General features: G+C 43.6%; 1 protein-coding gene across 3 annotated transcripts in view; it reads left to right on the forward strand.

The window, feature by feature from the left end:
• The window catches only part of ESRRB (estrogen related receptor beta), a 118,414-nt gene extending 98,222 nt beyond the window's left edge, over nt 1-20,192 (forward strand). For 2 of the 3 annotated variants that reach the window (XM_044436348.1, XM_044436350.1), the window contains 4 exons: nt 2,785-2,895; nt 4,801-4,962; nt 16,299-16,568; nt 19,948-20,192. In XM_044436348.1, the coding sequence (XP_044292283.1) occupies nt 2,785-2,895; nt 4,801-4,962; nt 16,299-16,568; nt 19,948-20,192 (788 nt within the window). Of the gene's footprint in view, nt 1-2,784; nt 2,896-4,362; nt 4,369-4,632; nt 4,648-4,800; nt 4,963-16,298; nt 16,569-19,947 lie in introns of all 3 variants that reach the window. The other variant, XM_044436349.1, reaches the window with a different exon arrangement.
• Nucleotides 20,193-23,051: the final 2,859 nt, after the last annotated feature.

The raw sequence follows: 23,051 nt of genomic DNA on the forward strand, positions 1-23,051 counted from the left end.
ATTCTCTAGTAGAAGGTTCTACAGAAGTTAGTTGTGTCCTCTGCACTATTTAACTCTGATATGAAACTACTTAGTACAATCATCCAGAGTTTTGGAGAGCACAGTCATCAGTGTGCTGATGACACACAGCTCTATTTCTCCTTTTCATTCCTATCAGGGGGACTGTGGACATGTTGAAGCAGTGCCTGTCTGTGACAATGGACTGGGTGAAAATCAATCCAGACAAGACTGAAGTGCTATTAGTGGCTGATTTTTTTGACTGCATGGAGGGCTCTCAGTTTGTTTTGGATGGAGCTACATTTCCTCTGAAGGAGTAGGTCAATGTCTTGGGGTTTCCCTTGGATCCATCTTTGTCAATTAAGACTCAGAGAGCCTTAGTGGCATAAAGTTCCTTCTACCTGTTTTGATTGGTTGCCCAGCTATACCCCTATCTGGGCAGGAGTAACCTGGCTTCAGTTGTCTGTGCTCTGGTAACCTCCTCTGGTAACCTCTGATAATTTACTACAGTGGGCTCCATGTGAGGCTACCTTTGAAGATAACTCAATAGCTGCAGTTTGTGCAAAGTCAAAATATCAATCAGCCAGAATGATAAGAGGGGCGAGAAGGCCTGAAAGTATAACATCAATGTTGACTCATTTGTACTGGCAGCCTGTATGTTTCCAAACCTTATTCAAGGTCTGGCTTTGACCTATAAAGCCTTTTACAGCTTGAGACCACACAACCTGATGGAGCAGTTCTCCCAACCTGAGTCTACCTGATCACTCTGCTCAGCATCTGAGGCCCTCCTCCAGGTAGAGAAGTGCAGGACAGGGCTACAAGGAGAAGGCCTTTTTGGTGGTGGCTCTCCAGTTATGGAATAATCTCCCCACTTAAGTCTGCCTGGTGCCAGCATGGTTATCCTTCTGCACCAAATTAAGACCATCCTCTTCTCTCAGTCATTTGACAGCATATGATGTGGTTTAATTTTTTTCTTGTTGATTGCTTGAACTTGTTTTAGATATGTGTGTCTCTCACTATGTATTGTTTATTTACATTTCTGTATGTGTTTTTAATCATGTATTTTTGAGGTTTTAGTCTATGTGAACTGTCCAGAGAGTTCCAGCAGCAGGGTGTTTTACAAATTTAATAAATGAACGAAATAATGAAATGTGATGAAATGTAATGAAATTAAATTGGCCCATAACTGCACACTTGGGGCTTGCAACAAAGGCAATTCCTTGTCACCATCCAGTAGTCTACATTAGGGATGTACGAATCGGGAAGGCTCAAGTTCACTGATTTCTGCCTGAACGCCTGTTTCAAGCCATAATTTTATCAGACTGCAATCATTTTTCTCTCTGAATTGTGCACACTTTTTGAAATGAACCCCTTTTTCTACTCATTCAAGCGTGTCTGTGTGCATTTTTTAAAAATATGCTTTTTATGCAAATGTGTGCATGTTCTCAAACTCATTTTTGTACTCTGTAAAACACATTTCAAACTCAGAAATATACTGACTTTGACTGCAGAGTGCTCATTTGGGTCCAGGTCGAGGAGGTGCAAATTAGGTAAATTCTACATAAGAATTGAACAAATTTCTCACACATTGCTAGTGTTCTTATTGGGAGGAGGAGATATTGGATTGTCCCCATGATCCTCAGCCATGTGGATGTGAAAGAACTGCATGTTTTCACACTGAACATTTTCTGGTGCAAATGGGTATATAACAAACTGACATGGAGTATTTGCAGGTATTTAGTGTTGATGTATAGGTAGCCACAAAACTGGTTCACTCTGACCACCTTGATCCTGCCTGCTATCCACAGTTCTCAAATTTAAAACAATTAACATTTTTTTGCAACTTTTATGCAGCTTAGTCAATTGGCCATATTTTCAGTTGGTCAAAAGGGTTATAACAATGTTTTTTCTCTTCCCAACCGATTAATTAACTAAGCACTGCAGCATTTATGTATACCTACACAAGAAAGGAAAAGGTCTGCATGCATCTTCCTCAACCTAGTTCCCTCCAGGTATTTTGTACTACAACTCCCATCAGCCACCTCCAACATGGCATGGGATAAGGAATGATGGGATTTGAAGTCTAAAACATCTGGAGTGCCACATAATCTTAGAATGTATGTGACAAATTTCTGCACAGTTAGAATAATAGAATCACAGAACACTAGGGTTGGATGGGGTCAGAAGGCCATCAGGTCCAATCCTGTGCTTGGTGCAGGACACCAGGCCCACAACCTCACAGGGTAATTGGTCCCATTGTTGTACTATTCTAACAGTCAGGAGATTTTTTCCTGCTATCTAGCTGGAACCCGACTTCCTGTAACTTGAGCCCATTATTCCATGTCCTGAACTCTGGGATGATTGTGATGAGATCCTGTCCTTCCTCTTTGTGACAGCTTTTCAAGTCCTTGTAGAGTACTCTCATATCTCCCCTCAGTCTTCTCTTCTCAAGGCTAAACATGCCCAGTTCTTTCAACCCCTCCTCACGGGTCTTTGTTTCCAGTCCCTGGATTATCCTTGTTGCCCTCCTCTGAACCTTTTGCAGTTTGACTGAATCTTTCTTAAGCTGTGTTGCCCAGAACTGGACACAGTGCTGCAGATGAGGCCAAACCAGTTGTACTATTTGGAACAGAAATACTTACCTATTTCTTTTCCTTGTATGTAATACCAATTTCTTTGTCTACCCTTGTTATGCTTGGTAAAAATAAGACAACAGTTTTGTGTCCTTGTTTATGCTTCCAGATCTGGCACAAGATCTTTAGGATCTCCTTTATTTTTTGCTTACAGGAGTGCGTCTGGATCGGGTCCGTGGAGGCCGTCAAAAGTACAAAAGAAGATTGGACTCTGAGAGCAGCACTTATCTGAGCTTACAAATTCCTCCCCCAGCCAAAAAACCATGTAGGTTTCAATGTTACATCTTGCTTTACATGAGCCAAACCCATGTTTTTGCTTCTTCCAGTATGGCGAAGTGGGAGAGATTGCACTACTTTCCCTGTTTATGGGAAGTGTGGGAAGTGTGTTCTCCACTTCCTAATTGGGTAGAGAATTATGACTTAAATAGTGGCACTGGATATTGTTGCTTTCAGCTCTCTGCCCTCACAATCACAATTTTCTGAGAGAGAGAATAATAGTACAGATATAAGATAACATCTTGCCTTTTCCAGCTCACAGCTTGCTAGTTGACCTGATACAACTGTGTCTTCCCAGCTGCTTCTTCTACTTTTGCTTCAGTGATATTGTGCAGTATCCTATTTGGCATAGCACTAATGGAAAGAAAACTGCAAAAACTGAAATAAGCAAAGTATAGCATAAGGGCAATAGCATTTGCTAGGCCATGGGTTTTGCTGGGAAACCCATCATGACCAGCACACACACAGAAACATAGCAAGTCAGAAAAGGTTTCCCGGGCCATCTAGTCTGACCCCCCAGCTCTGCTCATGTAATACCCAGGTTGTATTACATGACTGGTTGTCTAGTCTTTCCTGGAATGCCCTCACTGATGGGGCCTCCACCACCTCTTGTGAAAGCCCATTCTATATCCTAGGGGTCCTAACCTTCAGGAAGTACTTCTTAACATCCAACCTGAAACCCAGTTCCTTGAGGTTTGCTCTATTGGATTGTGTCTTGTTCTCTGCCGCAGGGGAGAACAGGTCACAACCCTTCACAGTGTGACAGCTCTTCCCATACCTGTATGTTGCTATAAGATCTCCTGTGAGTCTTCACTTCTCCAGGATGAAAAGACCCAGTTCCTTCAGTCTCATCTCATATGTCATCCCCTGCCCTGCCCAGTCCAGCTGCCATCCTTGTGACCCTAAACTGGACTCTAACCTAGCTAACATGATTGGTGTTGCATTAGAGGTTACTTGTACTGTAACTCAGTGTAATTTACATTGGCACTAGTACCAAATAGGATACTGCCCCTGGTTTGGAGTGCAGGAAGCAGGCCATGGCAAAGACAAAACACTTAGCTTCCAGCAGGTTTACCCTCTTTTGGAGGAAGGCCAAGCCATGTAGGCTACACAGTCTGAGTAGCCTACATGGAGCTCAGCAGTCACCTGCAGCTCAGCAATCACCTGCACGGGTAGACAGAAACAGGCTGAGCTATCCTCCATGTACAGGGGTGGGATCAAATGTGTGAAAGGCCACTTCACATTGCAGTCGCTCACACACACAGACTGAAAGTTCTTTGAAGCAGCAATTAGGAATGACTCCTCATTCCATTACCTCGTGGGTGTTGGTTTAAACTGTTTTTTCCTGCAAGACTAATTTGTCCCTGAATGCATGTTAGAGCAGTTATCACTTACAATGCACAACATTTTCAAATAGGACAGGTACATCTTTACCAAACTCACTGAGGTAGATAAGTAATTTGTGCATGTAAATCTAGGAAAGGGTTAGGATGAAATCATAGCTCAGTGGTGGAGCACATGTTTTGCATGCAATAGTTTGTAGGTGCATTTCCTGATGTCTCCGTTTCAAAGGATCAAGCAATTGTGATGGGAAAGACCTTTGTTAGAGAGCTCTGATAACAGGAAACACTACTGGGCTTGGTGAACAAATAATCTGACCTGGTATTAGGCAGCTTCCTCTCTTCCTAGGATACCCAAGGAAACAGAAACGCAAAAGTAGCGTAAGGGAGCAATCCTGTGTGTGTTTAGACATGCGCTCCGGGAGTTTTCTTTGTCTAAATGTGTATAAGATTGCACCTTAGGTATTATTTCAGAAATGAAATGTCAAGGTGCATTTTTTAATTGTGTAAAATTCAGCAAGTGTATGTTCTGACATCTGCTTTGTAATTTGCAGTGACTAAGATTGTCTCTCACTTGCTGGTGGCAGAGCCAGAGAAGATTTATGCTATGCCTGATCCTACCATGCCGGAGAGTGACATAAAAGCACTGACCACACTCTGTGACTTGGCAGACAGAGAGCTGGTTGTGATCATTGGCTGGGCAAAGCACATCCCAGGTAAGAAGTGTGCGGGAAGGTGGGTGGCAAAAGGTAGCTGCAGTTACTTACCACCATGGGCTCCAGTTTATTATTTTCCGTAAAGAAATTGATGCTGCTTGATGGGGAGATCTGGAATCCTGAATTCAAAACAAAAATCTCAGACGTTGAAAGGTCAAGCCCAATGTTCTGCAAATAGAATAAAAATGCAGTGCAGTGGGCATCTTTATCCAGTGAGAAACCTAGGGTCAGGGTAGCCTCTCAAGAATCTCCAGAGAAGACAAGAGAGAGCACAACACGGTTTAAAATGTGTTTAGTCTAATTTATATGTAAAGATGCACATTTAGAAATAATGTTCATAATGTCAATATAGTAAATCCCATGATAATGGGAAAAATGGTCGGCAAATGAGTTGTGTGCTGTCCATTCAGTCTGCTGTCAAGGTGCTAACTGTGGTGGGCAATGGTTGATCTGGTTCTTTATACTGGAATTGGATAGGACAGTCCTTCAGATAGAGGACTATCCTCTGGTAAAAGAGGACATCTGGCCATCCTCTTGTTGTACATTAAAAGAAGCAAGAAGAAGTAGATGGGCAATAACTTTCTGTAATGCTGCTTTCAGCATGTGCAAAGGAGAACTTGTACATTTTCCCACTGAAAAATGTGTGAGTTTCCATTTTAGGTATTACAAGAAGAAGCAGGAAATGAAAGTTGTAATTGCTCATATGTATCTGCTTTTTGCTGGTCTTTTTAGAATGTAAAGAGGCCTCAAGGAGAATCTGTGTTCAACAGAAAACAGGTTATGAGAGGACTCCTGCTAGCTTACAGCCATCTCCTTGCTTTTGCACTGAATTCCAATGCTGTTATTGATTTATTTGTATAAATTAATATATCCTTCAATGCTTGCGATTAAGTTGTAGCTTTAAGCTTTGACCTGAAAAACTCAAGCATATAGGTGCCTGGGGAATGAGGTCAGCCTTTGGGTACTGCTTCTCAGCAAATCTTAATCCCAGAGGTGTCCTTCTTGAAGATGGCCTGTCATGTCAGGGATTACCCCACTCACCAGCTCCCCAATCTGTCAGGACCTGATTCAGCATAAACAGAGTTATGCTGCAGATTAAGGGACCTCAGTATGGATTGCTCCACTAACCTAACAGCTGAAGAGAATTAACAGGCAGGATAATAACAAGCCACAGCAGACAATGGTTTTATTAATGCTCAGGCCAGCATTTCCATATCAATGAGATCCTTTTGGCATGAGAATTTGTGAGATTAGTGGGCATTTGTTTCCCATTTGTAGTGCATGATCCAGATGCACTTTAGCCCACATAGAGCTTTTGCTGTGGAGATACCACAGGTATTTTGCAGCTGAGAAAGTATCTAGGAACATGTGAAACCTTCTCCAGAAACCTTTTGTGGGTACAGTGTGGTATGCGTTTGCATTTCAGTGGAAGGGACCTGACTGCATCCTGGCCTATTACTTGCAAAAGCAAAGTGTGATATTTTATGAAATGCTTTCCACTTTGTGAAACCTGTGCTTCTTGGGTAGCATCGAGCTCATGGGACACAGCACACTCACAGTGGGACTCTGTTTCTTCTAAAAATAAGCCAAATGAGTAGAAACCCCCATTTCTTGAATGGGATAGGTCAGCGGAGCATGCAGACAGAAACTTTGCTAAACTGTCTCAGTTTGAAATGGGAAGTGCAAAGCCCTGTTGTGCATGTGGTGAGTCCGGTTAGCACAATGGAACAAGTGGAGGTGGAGTGGCTCTTTTTGCCATGGCTCTTTGCTTTGGTGCACAAGTGCTTGAGCAACTGAGAACCCCATGTCCCAGCCCTCCTAGTACAATTGGAGCATAAATTCGGTATTTGTTTCTGAATGTGATGCTAAAAGCAGTGAAATGGGCTAGAAAAATTTCCCAACCCCTATATTTTTCAATGGAAAATTTTCCATATCATATATCTCTGTTTTACTCCATAGTTTTCTGGGCTGTTGTACTGCAATCAATCATGTTAGATGGGGTAGATATAGGATGTGCACCTCTGTAAGTTATTCTTCTGAGACAAACATTGACAAACTCTAGTGCTCAGCTGCCCATGGGAGAACTGAAAAATAAGGTATGGCAAACCTTTCTTGAGCACAGTGCACTTGGCTCTTGGACTGGAGTTAAGCATGGAGTATATGCCCTCTGTTGGTAACATTCTTCAATAACAAATGGAAGGAAAAGTGAAATGCTATGATTTCTCTTTGTCTCACTCAAGTGCATGAGCTGTGTTGGATCAGACCAAAGGCCCATCTAGGTCAGGATTCTCTCTCCACACTGGTGGCCAAGCGGTTGCCCCAGTGAGAAGCCCACAAGCAAGACATGAGTGTGCCACATCCTCCTGTCCAAGCCCCCAGCCTGAGCCCCAGACCCACACCTGTCCTGTAGCAACCTGGGGTGTTCAACTGAATCTGATTTTTCTCAAGCAGTGCAGAGAGTGAGTGAAGCTGAACGAGAAATTTTTGGGTGCTCATGAAATGCTGTTGCTCCCCCTCGGATACACTTCTGTCGGAATGAGGTGCAGCAGATGTTGTGCAATATCCAGTGTTGTCCTTGTGTTAGCAGGGATGAATTTAGCGCAACTGGAAGCAAGCACTTGAGAGCAGGGCCAGAAACTGCTAGAGTGGGGCAAGTCAGTGGGCCTCACAGAGAGGAGCCCTGCTGATTGTCCCACTGTGAAAGCACCAGTCTGAGCTAGTTTCCCTGGTTGTGCTATGAAGTGCTGGCTTCTCATTGCTCTAGTGGCCATGCCCACTAATGCTTCATGCTTAGCAATGGTGGACTGCTAGTGCTGGATATGGACCTCAGTCCACATGCTTTGACATGTATCTTGTTGGCATGAATATACTCAACTACAGCCTCATCAACCCATCATGACTCATATTCTTTCCACGACTTTCCGCCACTGCTATTTCTCGGTTTGTATCAGGAAAATAGTGTTTATTTATACTAATAGTACAATGTTCTGCACACTATTCTTATAATTGGACGTAAAATCTGGACACTGGTTTGGTTTGTTTAATGAAGAAATGTGTTTATATAGAACTAGGTAGCCAAGAATGGCATTAAACCCTGTTTTAACCAAAGTAAACAAGCACTCAAGAGTGAGCTGACAGCATGACAGGAAAGGAAAAATGGAGCTAAACGTAACAATATATGCTGATCCTGAGAAGATCCTGAATACTGGGGGGGGGGGATTCATTGATTTGATAGGTGAAATTAGCAGACTTGTTTGCCGAGCTATCATTTGTGATATATATTTTAGACACTGAAAGCAGTGTGTGTCTATAAACACGGGTTTGTGCCTGCATATTAAACAGAATCACATCTTTCAGATTCGCATTAATTCCAGAACTTACAAGTAAACATCTCTGTATGTTCTACTACTAATTCCCTCCAAATTATGTCAGCAAATGAGATCAATTAAACTTAAAGCCTCTCTCCTGAAATTCAGCACAGAAAAACATGTCCTCATAATGTTCAGCAAACATTATTACCCCAGTATCCAGCCAAAAAGGTTGTGGTTCTTCCCACCTGGATAGGGCTCCTGTTCTTTCATGCTTTGCACCCACCTCTTCCATTAATCACCCATGCATTGCTTCCATCTCCTCAGTGTGTCCCAGCAGGAAGAGGAGACTTCCGAGGAGAGCTGATGACAGGGGCTCTCCCAGGGTGGCTGTTTTGCTGCTCTTCTTGCTGAGAAGATGAAAGCCCAGCACAGGATGAAATATGTCTGGTGGAGTGACAGCAGCTGTGTCTAGAGTGGCCTCAGATCCTATAATTACATCTCTCTTTATTACAGCTGCTAATGGCCCTCCAGGATGACAGAAATGATAATAAATTTACAGATTATGAACTCCACTTGCCACAAATTATGTGTTTTCTCTCTCAGACTCCCTCTCTTTCAAACATGAACACTCCTGCTGCTAAATGTCTGAAAATGAATACCAGGTCACAAGAGCCAAGGGTGCAAATACCACAGGTTTCAAAGGGCATATTTGAGGCTCAGCTGAAGATACAACCCAAAAAATCTTACATTTGAATGTCACATGCTCTGGACACAATTCAGGGTGGTCAGATCTTTCAGTTTTGGTGTCTCTTCAGCTTTTCATTCTTCCAATCTTAAATTCAGTTCATCTTGAACTTTAATATACATATATTTGATGATATTTTAATTAGATAATTTAATTGCAAAAGTACACATTTCAAATGATTTGGTTCATACTATGTTTTATATTCCAGTGTTTGGTAAATTGACACAAAATACGAAGCGAATGCAGCACTGGGTACAATGTAGGAAATTTATGCAAGTATTTTCTGATATGACAGATTCCAGGATGTTGGTATAGTGCAGCAGATACGTTGCATTTTTGTCCTCCTAGAGCAATTTTCATCCCTGAATTCAGTCCCTGAATCTCCTCTGGGCACTGCATAATCTACAAGTTAGCCCTCCCCAAGCTTCCAAAATGGGAGTGGAATCTCCAGTTTGCCAACAGAATTTGGCAGCAAACTGCTCCACAGTGCTAGAGAGTGCCACAAGCAAGTGTGGTAATAGGTACTCAAAAGGTCTGGGCTCAGGCATGGGAAAAAATGCAAGCACAAAATTACATATGCTTATTTACATAAGCTAAAGCCTGTGTTATGTATCCTTAAAGGACCTATCTCCTAAGGAAACTGTTTGTAAAGAAGGATATTGATAAGGGAGAGCAAGGCATTTGATTTCAGAAAATAAACTTAGGCAGAAAGATTCAAGGGAAGCAGCAGAGGAAAGATACATGTGTGCAAAAAGACTGCCAGTTCAGCAAGATCAGCTGCTACCAGTATCAGGGTCCTTAAACTTTCATCCCAGTAAGTGCCTATGGGACAGCAGGATGGGCCAGATGCTCCCCTAGAGATTCAGGTTACATCTGAAAGTTGCAGGGCCTGAATCAGGGCTCTTTTAATTTAAATAATTAATTTTAGCTTGCTTTCCAGCAAAAGTCAACTCTCTTCTACACGTGGTATTGGGTGTAGAGATTTGTTGAGTTGACAGGAGCTTCTATCAGTCTCAGTTCTCTAGTGATTCCTGAGTAAGACACACATTTTTAAGCATATTTGTCACATTCACACCTCACAGTTAGGTGTAAGTTTAAATTCTAGGTGAGCATTTCAAAATGTTACTTATGATAAAAACTTGAGTTATCAGATCAGGTGTTGCATGAATTGGTTAGGGCAGATAAATCAGGTTCTAGGAGATTTGCAGTAGATCTGCAAGAATGTCTAATTCCCAGTTGTCTAACAATACCAACAGGTAAACAGAAAGGGGGAACTGTTGGAGGAAAACCTGGAGTATATTTTCGTGTGAAAGTACTTGTGAGCTCAGTTCTGGTACTACTTGTAAATTCCTGGACTGCACATGTGCTCAGAGGCACTATCTCCTTAATCCTTAGCAAATGTCCTTCTGCTTGAACCACCAATTTGCACTTGGTCTGACTGGTAGATCTCAGGTAAAAAAAAAGGAAATCCCAGAAGCTTGAAGTCTGCCTGCTTCTGGACTGGAAGGCCATTTGTATTGTTGGGATGTGGAATCACACATGCATGCTTTCCTGCTTTAAATTATCAGTCTGGTTCAAACTGGCTCAAAACTGAATTCTTTCTGTCTGGGGTAGACTTTCTGGAGAGTTAGTGCTCTTGGCCATTCTTAGGTGTCCAGCAAAAGCTCCTTCCATTTCTAGGGCAAAGTCAAGTGTACATGAACAGGCCTCAATGCGACATCATTATAGGTCTCTGGTAGAACTTATGCCTTGTGATTATAATTTTGTTGGCAAATATATGAGGGGAAGAAACTGCCTACCCAGCAGGGCTGGTCGTTGTTGCTCAAACACATACAGGGCAAGCCCAGACTTGTCTGCACACTGCAGCCTTGTTGTGCCTGGTTTCACTTCTTGCCATCTGCAGACTTGCCTGACAAGGGTCAAATTTGGAGTTCATCTCCCTGGTGTCCCAGACTTCTCTTCAGCTGTCCTCTTATTTCTTCTGGCACTCCTCCCCAATGCTTTATCGATCCCTCCCTCCTACCCATCAGACCTCACACACGCACACACAACATGTGACAGCTGATTGGTATCTGTTAATTAATGTGGCCTGCGGCCTCTTTTCTATTCAGTGGCCTGATAAGGGAAATTGGATGTCCAAGGACTGCTGTGCCATTATCACCCCTTACCTCCTCTGGCAACACAAACACAAAACATGGTGTAGTGATAAATAAACACCACTAACCCATCTCTCTGCCCTCACTTCCTTGGGCTGAGATAGCTGAGATAGAAAAATAGAACTCCCGACCAGTCAATACAGCAATCACCAGCTCTTTTGTTAATTGCTGAGTTGATAACAAGAGAAATCAAATGATCCTTGCAGTGACTGGCTCCCTTGGCCCAGATGCAGGCACACAACTGCGCGCGCAGAGGGCTTTGGGAATAGAGGCATTCTGCTGAGCATAAATCACAGCCACTGGGACTGGCACATTGGTGAGCCAAAGGTTAATGAGCGTGGAAAGACCTGTGGGGACAACTGTGAGGCAGTTGTACGTATAAACAGAAGGGAAAGAGAGGAGGACAATCTTTATTGCACACAGCAAGAGGATTTAGTCTGCTCCCATCTTGCATATACCAAAGTACCCACTTGCTAGCAAGGGTGAAAACAAGGCAGCTTCTCTTGCAGGAGCCAACACACTTCTTGGCCGGGCTGTTTTGCTCTGTGTCTAGTATTTGACTCCCTAGTATGTGGACCTGCTGGGGCAGTCCAGGTGCACCATAGATGCTCCATGGTTGCTGCACTCGCTTTGCATTCCATCCCCTACCTGCAAGGACAACTGTCCTTACTTGTTTAGGTGAACCTCTTTTGTTTTTTTGTTTTTTTGCTCATTTTGAAAGAGCATCCCAGTCATATAATGTTTGTGCCTATAAACAATAATAATGAAAAATAATAAAACAATAAAAATGAAAAATAATGCAACTGTTTATGAGTCAGATGCTCATATGCCAAATGATTTCCATTTGTGTCTGAACTGCTACCTTTAGACCCTAGTCTATTAGGTGTTTTGAATGAAATTTTAATACAGGAAGTGGATCTTTCTCATACTTCCTTGGGTTCCACATGGAAACAAGCTCCACTTCCTTGCCTCCTTGTTCCCATCAGCTATAATGCCTGATTTAGTTTTTCCATTGCGAACAGTGTGCCATGTCCTTCCCAGTTCCTATTTATCTTTTCCCAATATTGCAGGTAAACCAGGTATCTCGCCTTCGCTAGTGGTGTTCTTTCCTGGGATTTTCAGCAGTTCAGTTTGTTCTTGGGCCTCATCTGCTTGGTTCCCATTTATGCATTTCTAGTGTTTGGTCTAGTACTCAACTTGGTGTTTGTATTAGGCTGGGTAATATTTTTCTGCTAGTGTTCAGGTTATAGCGATGGTGCTGTCATTGGTGAGAGTAATATATGCAACTGAATTGTATTCCATTATGATTTAAAGTCTGATTTCCTGAAGATACCGAAAATACTGCTGGTTTGATTGACTTTTCATTTGGATCCTTCTGTGAGCATGTCAATCCATTCATTTACAGAGCCAAATATTGGGATCTAAGCCTTCAATAAAGAAATAAAGTATAAAGACTGTTGTGATAAAATGTTGCAAAACTGGTTCACATGAAATATATGTAAGCCTAATATTGATAGCCTGCTGCATGGCAGTCCTTAATTGTATTCTATGATAGCAGGAACCACTCACAACCCTGGAAAAAGGTTACATTTATTTAATTATAATGTACATGGTTTATGAAGACATTTTTCCATCTAAATGACTGAAGCTGGTGTTTTTACAGAAACATTTCATATTTTAAAATTTATTTATTGATTGATTGCTTTCATTTTTATGCTGCCTAATAGCTCAGGTTCTCTGGATGGTTAAAAAAAGTTAAAAACACACAAACAACAAAAATTAACATAAGACAATAAAAACCACAGCAATTGTAACTGAATCAGCACAGGGGTATAATGGCGGTACAGGTTAAATGTGATATTAATACTAAAGTTAAAAAGTTAACTGCTAAAATACTGGGAAAATAAAAAGGGTTTTACTGGTGCTGAAAAGAATACAGAGTAGGCTCCAGGTGCATGTCTTTGGGGAGCTCATTCCATAGCCAGGGTGCCACTACTGAAAAGGCCCTTTTCCTAGTAGCCAGCCACTTCACCTCTATGGAAGGGGCCCCTGGAGAACAACTCTGAAGATGTCCTCAGGGTCCAGGTAGGTATATATGGGACAAGGTGTTTCTTCAGATAACCTGGCCCCAAGCCGTTTAGGGCTTTGAATGTTAATACAGTGGTACCTCGGCTCACGAACACCTCAGTTCATGACCAAATCAGGTCGCGAACAAACATTTCATAAACATTTTGACTCAGGTTGTGAACTCCGCATTGGGTAGCGACCGCAATCGCAGCCAACTCCCCACCCCCACCCCTCTGATGGCCGCGATCGTGCTGGGGGTGGGGGGGGAGATGACTGTGATTGCGCCTGTCTTTCCTGCACGAGCACAACCACAATCTTGGCAATTCCCCCCCCCAGCATGATTGCGCCCATCTCTCCCCCCCCAGCGCGCCTGTGTTCATGCCTGTCTCTTCCTCCTCCCCCCCCCCAGCGCACTGGGATGACAGGCGCATGCAGGGATGAGGGGCGCAATCGTGGTCATGCTGGGGGGGCAGGGAGATGGCTGCGCTCGTGCTCGGGGGGGGGGAGATGGCCACGGTCTTTGTTGTTCTTTGTCACTTTGCTTTACATTTTTCTGATTAATAAAATAGTTACAGAATGGATTAACCTTATTTACATTAAACCTTATGGGGAAAATTAACATGGCTCATAACCAATTTGGGTCACGAGCAGAGTCCTGGAACGGATGAAGTTTGTGAGTCAAGGTACCACTGTATTAGCACTTTGAATAAGATCCATACTTCAACTGGCAGCCAGTGTAGCTGAAGAAGAATTGGCATAATATGTTCTTGTAAGCCAGTCCCCATTAGCTTAAATATATTAAGCTACCCTTAAATATATTAAAAATTCTGTATTTTTCAAGAATTTATAATATTTAAAATGTTTAAATTTATGATTAAAAAAATTGAAATGATTCAAATTGATAAACAATATAAATGGAATGGACTGCTGGTGGTCCTTTTGTTTGCTTGCACTAATTCATCTAAATTTTGCCAATTTTACATATGTACCTGAGCCTCTGCTCTTTTGGAGAGGGGAAGGCTCCTGGTTGCTACTAGTCATGGTAGTGTTTATTGCTTGCAGTATCAGAGTCCCTGTGCCTCTGAAAGCCCATTGCAGGGGAACATGAGCAGCAGGCCACTACTGCGCTCATGTCCTGTGTCGGCATCTGGTTGGCCACTGTGTGAACAGCACATTCAACTAGAGAGAACTTTAGTCTGATCTAGGAGGGCTCTTCTTCTCTTACATTCATTCAAGACCTGATCCTCTGGATTTTTCAGAGTCCCAGCTCTGAGGTCCTGCAATCTCATTCTCAGAGCTGCAACCTGGAAGCCTAAGACCCCACTCTGCTCCCTTGAAGCCAGCACAAAAAGGACTGTGCCAGCTGCCCCCCCACCCCAGGCAGCGGTAGTAGCTGGGCCTTAGCAGTGAGGAAGGGGGATGCTGAGGGGTGGGGCAGGGGCTGTGGCTGCAGAGTTATGTCCATTCTGACTGGACAGAGCCTCTTTCCATCCCCCTCCTCAGCACAAAACCTGGACAGCCAAAACCTCACAGGGTTGTTGTTGTGGGGATAAGATGGAGGAGGAGAATGATGTAAGCTACCTTGGGCCCTTTGTAGGAAAAAGGCAGGATATAAACCAAAAAATAAATAAAAAGCATCTGGGGAAAATGCAGAGTGTGTGATCTGGCTGCAGGGATCAGCACTGCCACACCTCACTCCTCTGCTTGTAAGCCTCCAAGCTTGGGGGTCAGCATGCATCCCGCACACGGTTGATGGGGCTATACCCTCTGTCAGTCCACTATGTGCACGTCTGTATGAAGCCTACATGCACAAGAGGCAGCAGTTTGTGTGCTCAGATGTCTGAGTGGTTCCACGTGAGGCTGCGTGATCTGGAGACGTCTGTCACAAACTTCTGTCCTCAGCCATTGCCTTTTGTGATGCTATGGTTAAAAATTGCTTGGACTTTTAAGGAGCAGCTTACCATGTGAAGCCACCTTTCAGATAGGGAAGGATAAGAATTTTATTTCAAAATTTGTGGGTTTCAAACATTGTATTTCAGAAGATAGTCATATTTTTATAAGTAGGACAGGCAGGTTTTGAAAATTCAAATGTGAGAGAACACAAAACCAACAGCTTTGACCATCCAGGCTATGAGTGCTTAAAAGACTGGGCTTGAAATCCTGTATATTCAGCCACATCCATGACACTCAGTGAGAGCTGCCACATCTATTTTTTTTCTTTTTGGCAAACTCCTCCATATTAACAGCTACATGTTAGGCAGGTACGCCATGGTCCCTTCCTGTTGAATTTGGCTTATGCAGATGGGTGAGAATTTCATTTGGTGTGCTTTTCAATAAGAAATTCATAGATCTCTTTATAGATGGGCAAAAAGAAAAAAGAAAACACCCTGGATTGATTTTTTTTAAATAGCAAATATGTGAGAAACTGAAATCAACAGATTTGTCCATTCCTACTTTCAAATAGCTGCTCCTTGAACATATCATTAAGGCCCAGGGCTTCTGGGGGAAGAACTTCAGAGGTAGTTGAATCTTAAAGTTAAGCTCAGGAAAGGTTGCATGAGAACACTTTTTGTGCTTCAGTGAATGGGAGGAAAGTGCTCAGTTTTAAAAAACATGCAAAGAAATGTACACTTTTTTCCTCTTGAAATACACATTTTCCCTGTTCGAGTAAGCCTAAAGCCAAGTGAAAAGTGAAAATGGGAGTGAACCCAAAAAAAAAAAAAAAAAGTCAACATGATTTCTGGAGATCTGAGGCAAGCATGAAAATTGCTGGTTCTTCCAACTCTAGATTGAGAGGGCTGAGAGTTTCACTTCTGTGTTTCTTAGGATGCAGTCCTAAGAATCCTATACTTTCTGCACCCTTAGCTTACCTGTGCACCTTAACCTGGTTACTGTGGCTATTTATGCCAAAGTAGTTTGACATGGAGGGGTGGTTCCTGCCTTCGTAAGGTAAGCTAGCAAAGCCCCGGCTAGTTTTCTGTGCTTGGGGCTAGCAGTGCTAATGCAGAGTCTTCTATTGGGTACATAAGCTGAGTTTCTGTTCTCTTGTTCTGCCAGGGTTCTCTAATCTTTCCTTGGGAGACCAGATGAGCCTATTGCAGAGTGCCTGGATGGAGATCCTCATCCTGGGTATTGTGTACCGCTCATTACCTTACGAGGATAAATTGGTCTATGCTGAAGATTACATCATGGATGAGGAACACTCTCGCTTGACGGGGTTATTGGAACTCTACTTGGCCATCCTGCAGCTGGTGCGCCGGTACAAAAAGCTGAAAGTGGAGAAGGAAGAGTTTGTCACACTCAAAGCCCTGGCACTTGCCAACTCAGGTAAGATTCTGCAAGGAGCATAAGGGTTTGATCACCAAGGACCATGGAATACAAATTTATGTATTATTATAAATGATTATAATTCATATACTGCCCTATTTGCTAAAAATTGATCAAGGCAATGGCTGGGTTAAGACAACATAAAACTCCACATGCAGAGTATGAGTATGGATTAAATGTGGGTTATCACTGAAGCATGGCTTGTTGTTGAAACATGGGTTCTTGTGTTCCCTGAATCTAGCCATCACAACTGCCATGGTTGGCTAACCATGAACAACCCACAATTCAGAACCCAACAACAAACCATGGATTATTTTCATGGGTTGTTCATGGCTTATTATTGCAGTTGGGTGCAGACAACATGGTAGCCCACATTACAACAACAACATCTGGTTCAACAACAACCTGTAGGTGTAGATTATTGTGTAGTCTGAATTCAGCCAGTGTGAAACTGTGAGAGACTATCTGAAACCAGTGGTACAGCTAGGGCTGGAATTTGGGGGCAGAATCTGGAAGATTGTGGAATGCTCCAAAGCATGGGTCCTCAAACTATGGCCCGGGGGCTGGATCTGGCCCACCATGCCCATTTGGACCCACTGTGCGCACACGTGTGTGCCTGTGCTCCCGCCTGCTGCCCCCCACCTCACTCTGTGCACGGGGAGGCAGCAGTTTGCTCACTCAGAGAAAACAGTCTCCAAGCAAGCAAGCAAGCAAGCAAGCTGGTGCCTTGTGCACCCGCCTTGCGGCATGTGCTCACCCCCACATTGGCTCGCCTCCCTTCACCAGCCGTATGTGCCTGCCCGCATCTTGCCTCCCCTCAGTGTGAGCACCAGCACGAGCCACCCCCGCCCCTGCGCCGGCCCATGCACACTGCCGGCACCACCTTTCCAGCCCGCCCCTAGCACCGGCACCTTTCAACTGGCCCCTTGGTTAAAAAGTTTGAGGACCCCTGATTCAAATCATATATTTATGGTACAAGAGGGGCTGCCGAGTGGAGGAGAGTATGCAGAAGTCCCGTTCCACCAGTGGTTTCTTTTCTTTGACAGAACTAAGGACTGGATCCAGCCTCATGGAAACATGTATCAAGACTATTCAGTAACTTTTTCACTAAATAGGGTTTTTTAAAATATATTTTCTATTTGTATTGATTTTAAATTTGTATAGTTTAGTTTTTATAAATTTGCATTCTTTTAAAATTATCATTAGGGCTTTAAATCAAGGGCTGCTGTTAACATAATGTCAAATCATCTCTGATTTATGGTGACCCTATGAATTAATGTTCTCCAAAATGTCCTGCCCTTGACAGTCCTGCTTAGTTCTTGTAAAACAAAAACAAAAAACTAAGCCTATCCCATATTTAATCTAAATAATTACTATGGCACAGAAACAGTTTGATTAATTAAAGAAATCTTTTAAGCATTATACATTTGTGTTACAAGACTCCAAGGATGAAAAGACTTAGACCACAATACTGTAATACGAACTGATACAGCAGGCATTCATGAGCTACATTTCCAAGGGCTGGCCAAGCTGAACTAATGCTGAAACAGGCCACTGACCAATTATTCAGTTTGCTGAGGCACATATGTTTTCATATTGCTCTTTCAATTGCTATTTCTTCTAAAACCCACCACATCCTATAGTTGGCAGCTTGCTGGTCGCTCAGCTGCTCTGGCAATTGAGTCCAGGAGTCTGCTTAGCATCATGGTGTCCTAGATTTGGAAGGGATTCAAGGAATGCCAAGTCTAGCATCCTGCTGTGTGGCAAAACAGTGCAAAAATGAGCTTGGCCTTAGCTTCCTCTGGTGTTTGGGTTCTTGCAAAGCTGGACTAACCCTTCTTGCATCCTGTTTTATGCAGAAGGCAAAAGGCCTACTGCTTTTTTGAGCAAGGGTGACCTGCAGACTTTAACTGGAAACTTTTCTCCTTATTTGTTGGTCCTTGACCACATAGCCTTTTTGAAGAAAGCAAGGTTCTGTTTAGGAGGAAATCTTTCTTCTTCATATCATTTTATTTTTATTTATTTATTTATTAAAACATTTTTATGCCGCCCCATTCGCCGAAGCCTCGGGGCGGCTTACAACCTATTCCTATTCTCTGGATAGTCTCTCCATACCCACCCCATTTTCCTGACAACTAGGGAAAGAATCATATTCATTAATTTAGTAATTAACAGTTTATCAGTGCTGTTGATGCTAGTCCACTAATTGTTTGCAAGAAAATTAATTCAGCAATGCTGGTTTATTTTCTGTTCTATGAAAAATAAAGTGTACTGGATAACCTGTACATTTGAGAGAGTAAGGGCTAAGACCTTGATGAAAGGGCAATTGAAAGGAATCTATGAGTTACTTTGATCTGTGTAATTGCTTATAATCAGATGCTATACATTGTGTAAATTTGACAAAAAAAAGCCTTAGAGCATTGCCTGTCATTATGTAACATAAATTGCAGTGTCCTTCTCTCTTCCATTGTATGTCCTACACTACACTACACTTCTCTCTCTCTCTCTCACGCACACGCACTGCCCAAGGTTTAGATTTTTAAAGGATACCAATGGATGAGTATAGGCCAGTGATGGCGAACCTTTTAGAGACCAAGTGCCAAAACTGCAACCCAAAACCCACTTATGTATCGCAAAATGCCAACACTGCAATAAAACCTGAATACTGAGGTTTTACAACTCACAGCCTTGACAGCGCACTGACTGGCCATGTGAAAGCCCAGACAAGTCGCAGCTAATGAGTCGCGGCTCGTGACGTCATTGCCTGGCACCGCTACTCCCTTCCGAGCATGTGCATTGCCCCTGTGTATGCTGTTATCTCATGCTCGGCTGCTGAGGCGATGGTAGGGCGACTTGGCTCACGCGTGCCATAGGTTCACCACCCTGGTATAGGCTAATGAGTGTAGGTTGATAGCATGTTTCATGAAGTCACCAAGATACTTCTTTAATATTTAATTTTCTTTAATATTACATTTTCTATATTATTTATTTGAATTTTATTTCAGGACTATCTAAAAAGTGAATAGTTTAATGGGTACAAGTTTAATTAGCATATAGAAGTCAGGAAGTTTTGCTTAGGAAGCACGAGATGACAAAGTTCAACAAAGAGACATGTTTTATCTCAGGAAATAGAAAACTGGTTGGCTGAAGTTGACCAACACACACACAGTATTAGCCCTAAAATAGCCTAAAGCTAAGCTGAACATCAAATATAGATGACTGTTTGGCTGTTTTTCAATCCCTGGCTGAGGCTGATGAGAATTGTAGTCCAAAATATCCAGAAGGCGTTTAGTTGAAGAAGGCTGTTTGAAGGTTAAACACTTCCCCAACCTGTTCAAGCAGCCTTGTCCCCTCACTGTTTTTGCGTTTCTGCTTACAGATTCCATGCACATAGAGGACATGGATGCGGTGCAGAAACTCCAAGACCTTCTGCACGAAGCCCTTCAGGACTACGAGCTGAGTCAACGTCACGAAGAGCCACGGCGTGCGGGGAAGCTGCTGCTGACCCTGCCCCTCCTGCGGCAAACCGCAGCCAAGGCAGTGCAGCACTTTTACAGCATCAAACTGCAGGGCAAGGTCCCCATGCACAAACTCTTCCTAGAAATGCTTGAGGCCAAGGTCTGACAGGCCCGGCTCCATCCACAGTGCCCAGGAAGCAAACTGGAAACAGCGGCGCAGCCATGGAGCAAACCCGACCGAGGTGGCAGCTGGCTCTTCTCTCCAATCATTTATTATGGAAGAATTATTTAACGTCCATCTGGCAGCCTGCCAGCTTGTACGTCCATCTGAAGATTATTCTGTACAGAGAGGAAAACTCTTTTAATCAACAGCACTCTTTTTGTTTTTCTTTTTCTTTCTGGGAGATTCTAGAACAAGCTCTTGCACTTGCAAAGGGAGTCAAGGGAATTTGGACCCCCTGAGCAGTGATGCTCTTTGCACTATCCAAGGCAGCCGATTCCTCTCTCTTTCTACCTTCCAGGGAAGGGACATGGAGACTGGAAGCAGGAAATGATGAAATAATTAAGAATTTATGAAATTCAAAGCAAGGTGGTGTCAGAGGAGACAAAAGAAAATGCGGGCATCAGTGGGCCTGCGTGTGATGCCTTTTTGCCAAGCACAGGCCCACCTGACAGCTGTTTATTTGAAGAGGAGCATCATGGAACCTCTTAAGTCCAAAATAGCTGCCTCTTACGCTCAAGCTACTCATGAAATATGTACATAGAGGCCCTGCTTCTTATTGGGAAAGACAGGCCTGATGGTGTAAGATATTTGGTAACCTTGAACAGTGTCTTTGCACCTGGCTTTCCCCCCACCCATGTGCAATCATAACATCCCCAGTGGTGGTTGCTATAGAGGCTGGAGGTATGTCCTTGAGAGAGGAAGGTCTCGTGGGTTTGGAGCATGCAGAGAGAAGGAGCCTGACACGATTCTGTCCCCAGGCTGCAGTCACTCAGTAACCCTGCCCTCTTCCTGTATGTGGTGCTACTCAAAACCCCTCTACCTCCTTCCTTCCTTCCTTCCCCACTTGGCACAAGGCCGAGGCTTCTGGAATCTGTCTACTGTGCACACTCACGTAAAAAAGGTCTCTCAAACTAGGGCATTTCCCAGTCTCTTTCAATAAATGGAAGTCTTGATCTAAATCCTGATGTTGGATAGCTATTCCATGAGGGGTAGTGGGGAAGCAAATCACCTCAGAAAGCTTTTGGGCTTATGCCATTTTAACAGAACGAAACCAAATGTCTTGTGGAGAGATATTTAGTCCTTGCTTCATGAATACCTCCTTTTTCTTCCACAGTTCTCTCATCTAGGCCAGTTGCTTGAATCCAGCCCAGCTCAGTGGCTTAGGACAGGGCTGGAGAACCAGTTTTCTCTCGAGGCTCATATTCCCTCAGGGGCAATCTAGCAGTAGCCACATCCTGGCAGTGGGTGTTGCTGAAACCAGTGGTGAGGGGATGGCCTCTTTTTCTCTCTCTTTCTTGCACCTTTCTGTGTCTGTCTGTCTGTGTCTCCCCACTTTTCCTCCACACTCAGTTGATTGTTAGGCAAGAGGCAGGTCACTTCCAGGGATCTGACCTGATAATGGGCAGAGAGCTTATGAAATCAGGCTGTGGGGCAAGAGTCACCCATCCCTGATTTAGGGGACAGGCAGTAGCAGCAGAGGACTTCTGAGAATGGGGAGTGCAATTTCCTCGCTTCTGAGGGATGGTGGAGGAGTAGGGTTTTAGGGTTAATTGGAAATCCGGCTTCCAAGTTAGCTCTGTTAGATCCTTTGTTCAGAGATGTATCACTTTGCTTCAGATCACTCCCATGGGAACCACAAGTGAAGTTAGTCCTGGCTGGCATTTCAGTGGTGTGTAGGTATGTGTATTTTATAGTTCTTTTACAGATTCAGCCATGAGCTAAGAGCTTGTTCCTCTGATGTAGGGGCAGCATTGAGCCAAGACGATCAAACAAGTGAGTATCCCAAGTAAAGAGAGCAGGGAAACAGGTGGAAAAAAGAACCAACCAAAGCAATAAAAGGCATGGATGGCACAAACCAAGGAGGTGCTCTGCATTCTCATCCCATCTTCTTCCCAAGGGTAGTGAGAAAGAAGGCTTGTCCTTTTGATGTTCACTTAATTTCCTGGGCTGCTTCCTCCAGATTCCAGTCCAAAGGTCTGTTCTTTGATTGGAGGGGGCGGGGGGAGGCAAACTGATCACCCAACCATGTAAAGTGGTCTTCTGTGGCTCTGATGGGCGAGATGAAAATCAACCTCGTAGCTGTGAGTGGCTGTTTGCTGTGGCAGCTTGTACAAACCCAGCCACACTTAGCGACACTGTAGCAATCTTTTGGTGTTCCTTGCCTAACCTGCGCTCACCAGGTCCACATGACACACCAATCCCAAGCAGGAACTGCATATGCAACTTGACACCTGAAGGTACCGCAGCTCTTTGAGCATTAAATAATGTATTAGGAGCTGAAGCACGTTGCCCGAACCCAGTCACTGTTCGGCAGGGCAGCCTCCTTGCCAGAACGGCCTTGCCTGTCCTACCAGTAGAGCTCCCTGTTATTCTCCAAGACAACAATCCTACGTAGGAGAGAAACCATATCTCAGAACACGGGTTTTGCACACACATGTCCCAGGTTTATTCTCTGCCATCTTGTGCTTAAAAGGATCAATTAAGAGGTGAGGTGAGCAATCTCTACCTGAATTACCAAAGTACGCAATAACAGGAAAGCAGACACACACTTTCTAACTTGGTATCAGGCAGCCTCCTCTGCCTGTCCATCTTTTCTTTGCGAAGCAGTGTGTGAACCTCCCCTGGTGATGGCCTGAGTGGCAAAAGCATTTTCACACTCATTTGCAGTCAGACATTTTCTTCTGCCACTCAGGCAGTGAAAAAGGAGGAACAAAGGCCAGTGCAAGAAGTAATACTTCTTGTTCCCAGCCTGCTGGGGCTACCAGCCAAGGGAGACTGGAAACCCTCGGAGCTCCCATCAGC

This window comes from Varanus komodoensis, unplaced genomic scaffold (assembly GCF_004798865.1).
Source record: "Varanus komodoensis strain SLA01 unplaced genomic scaffold, ASM479886v1 scaffold3, whole genome shotgun sequence".
NCBI lineage: Eukaryota > Metazoa > Chordata > Lepidosauria > Squamata > Varanidae > Varanus > Varanus komodoensis.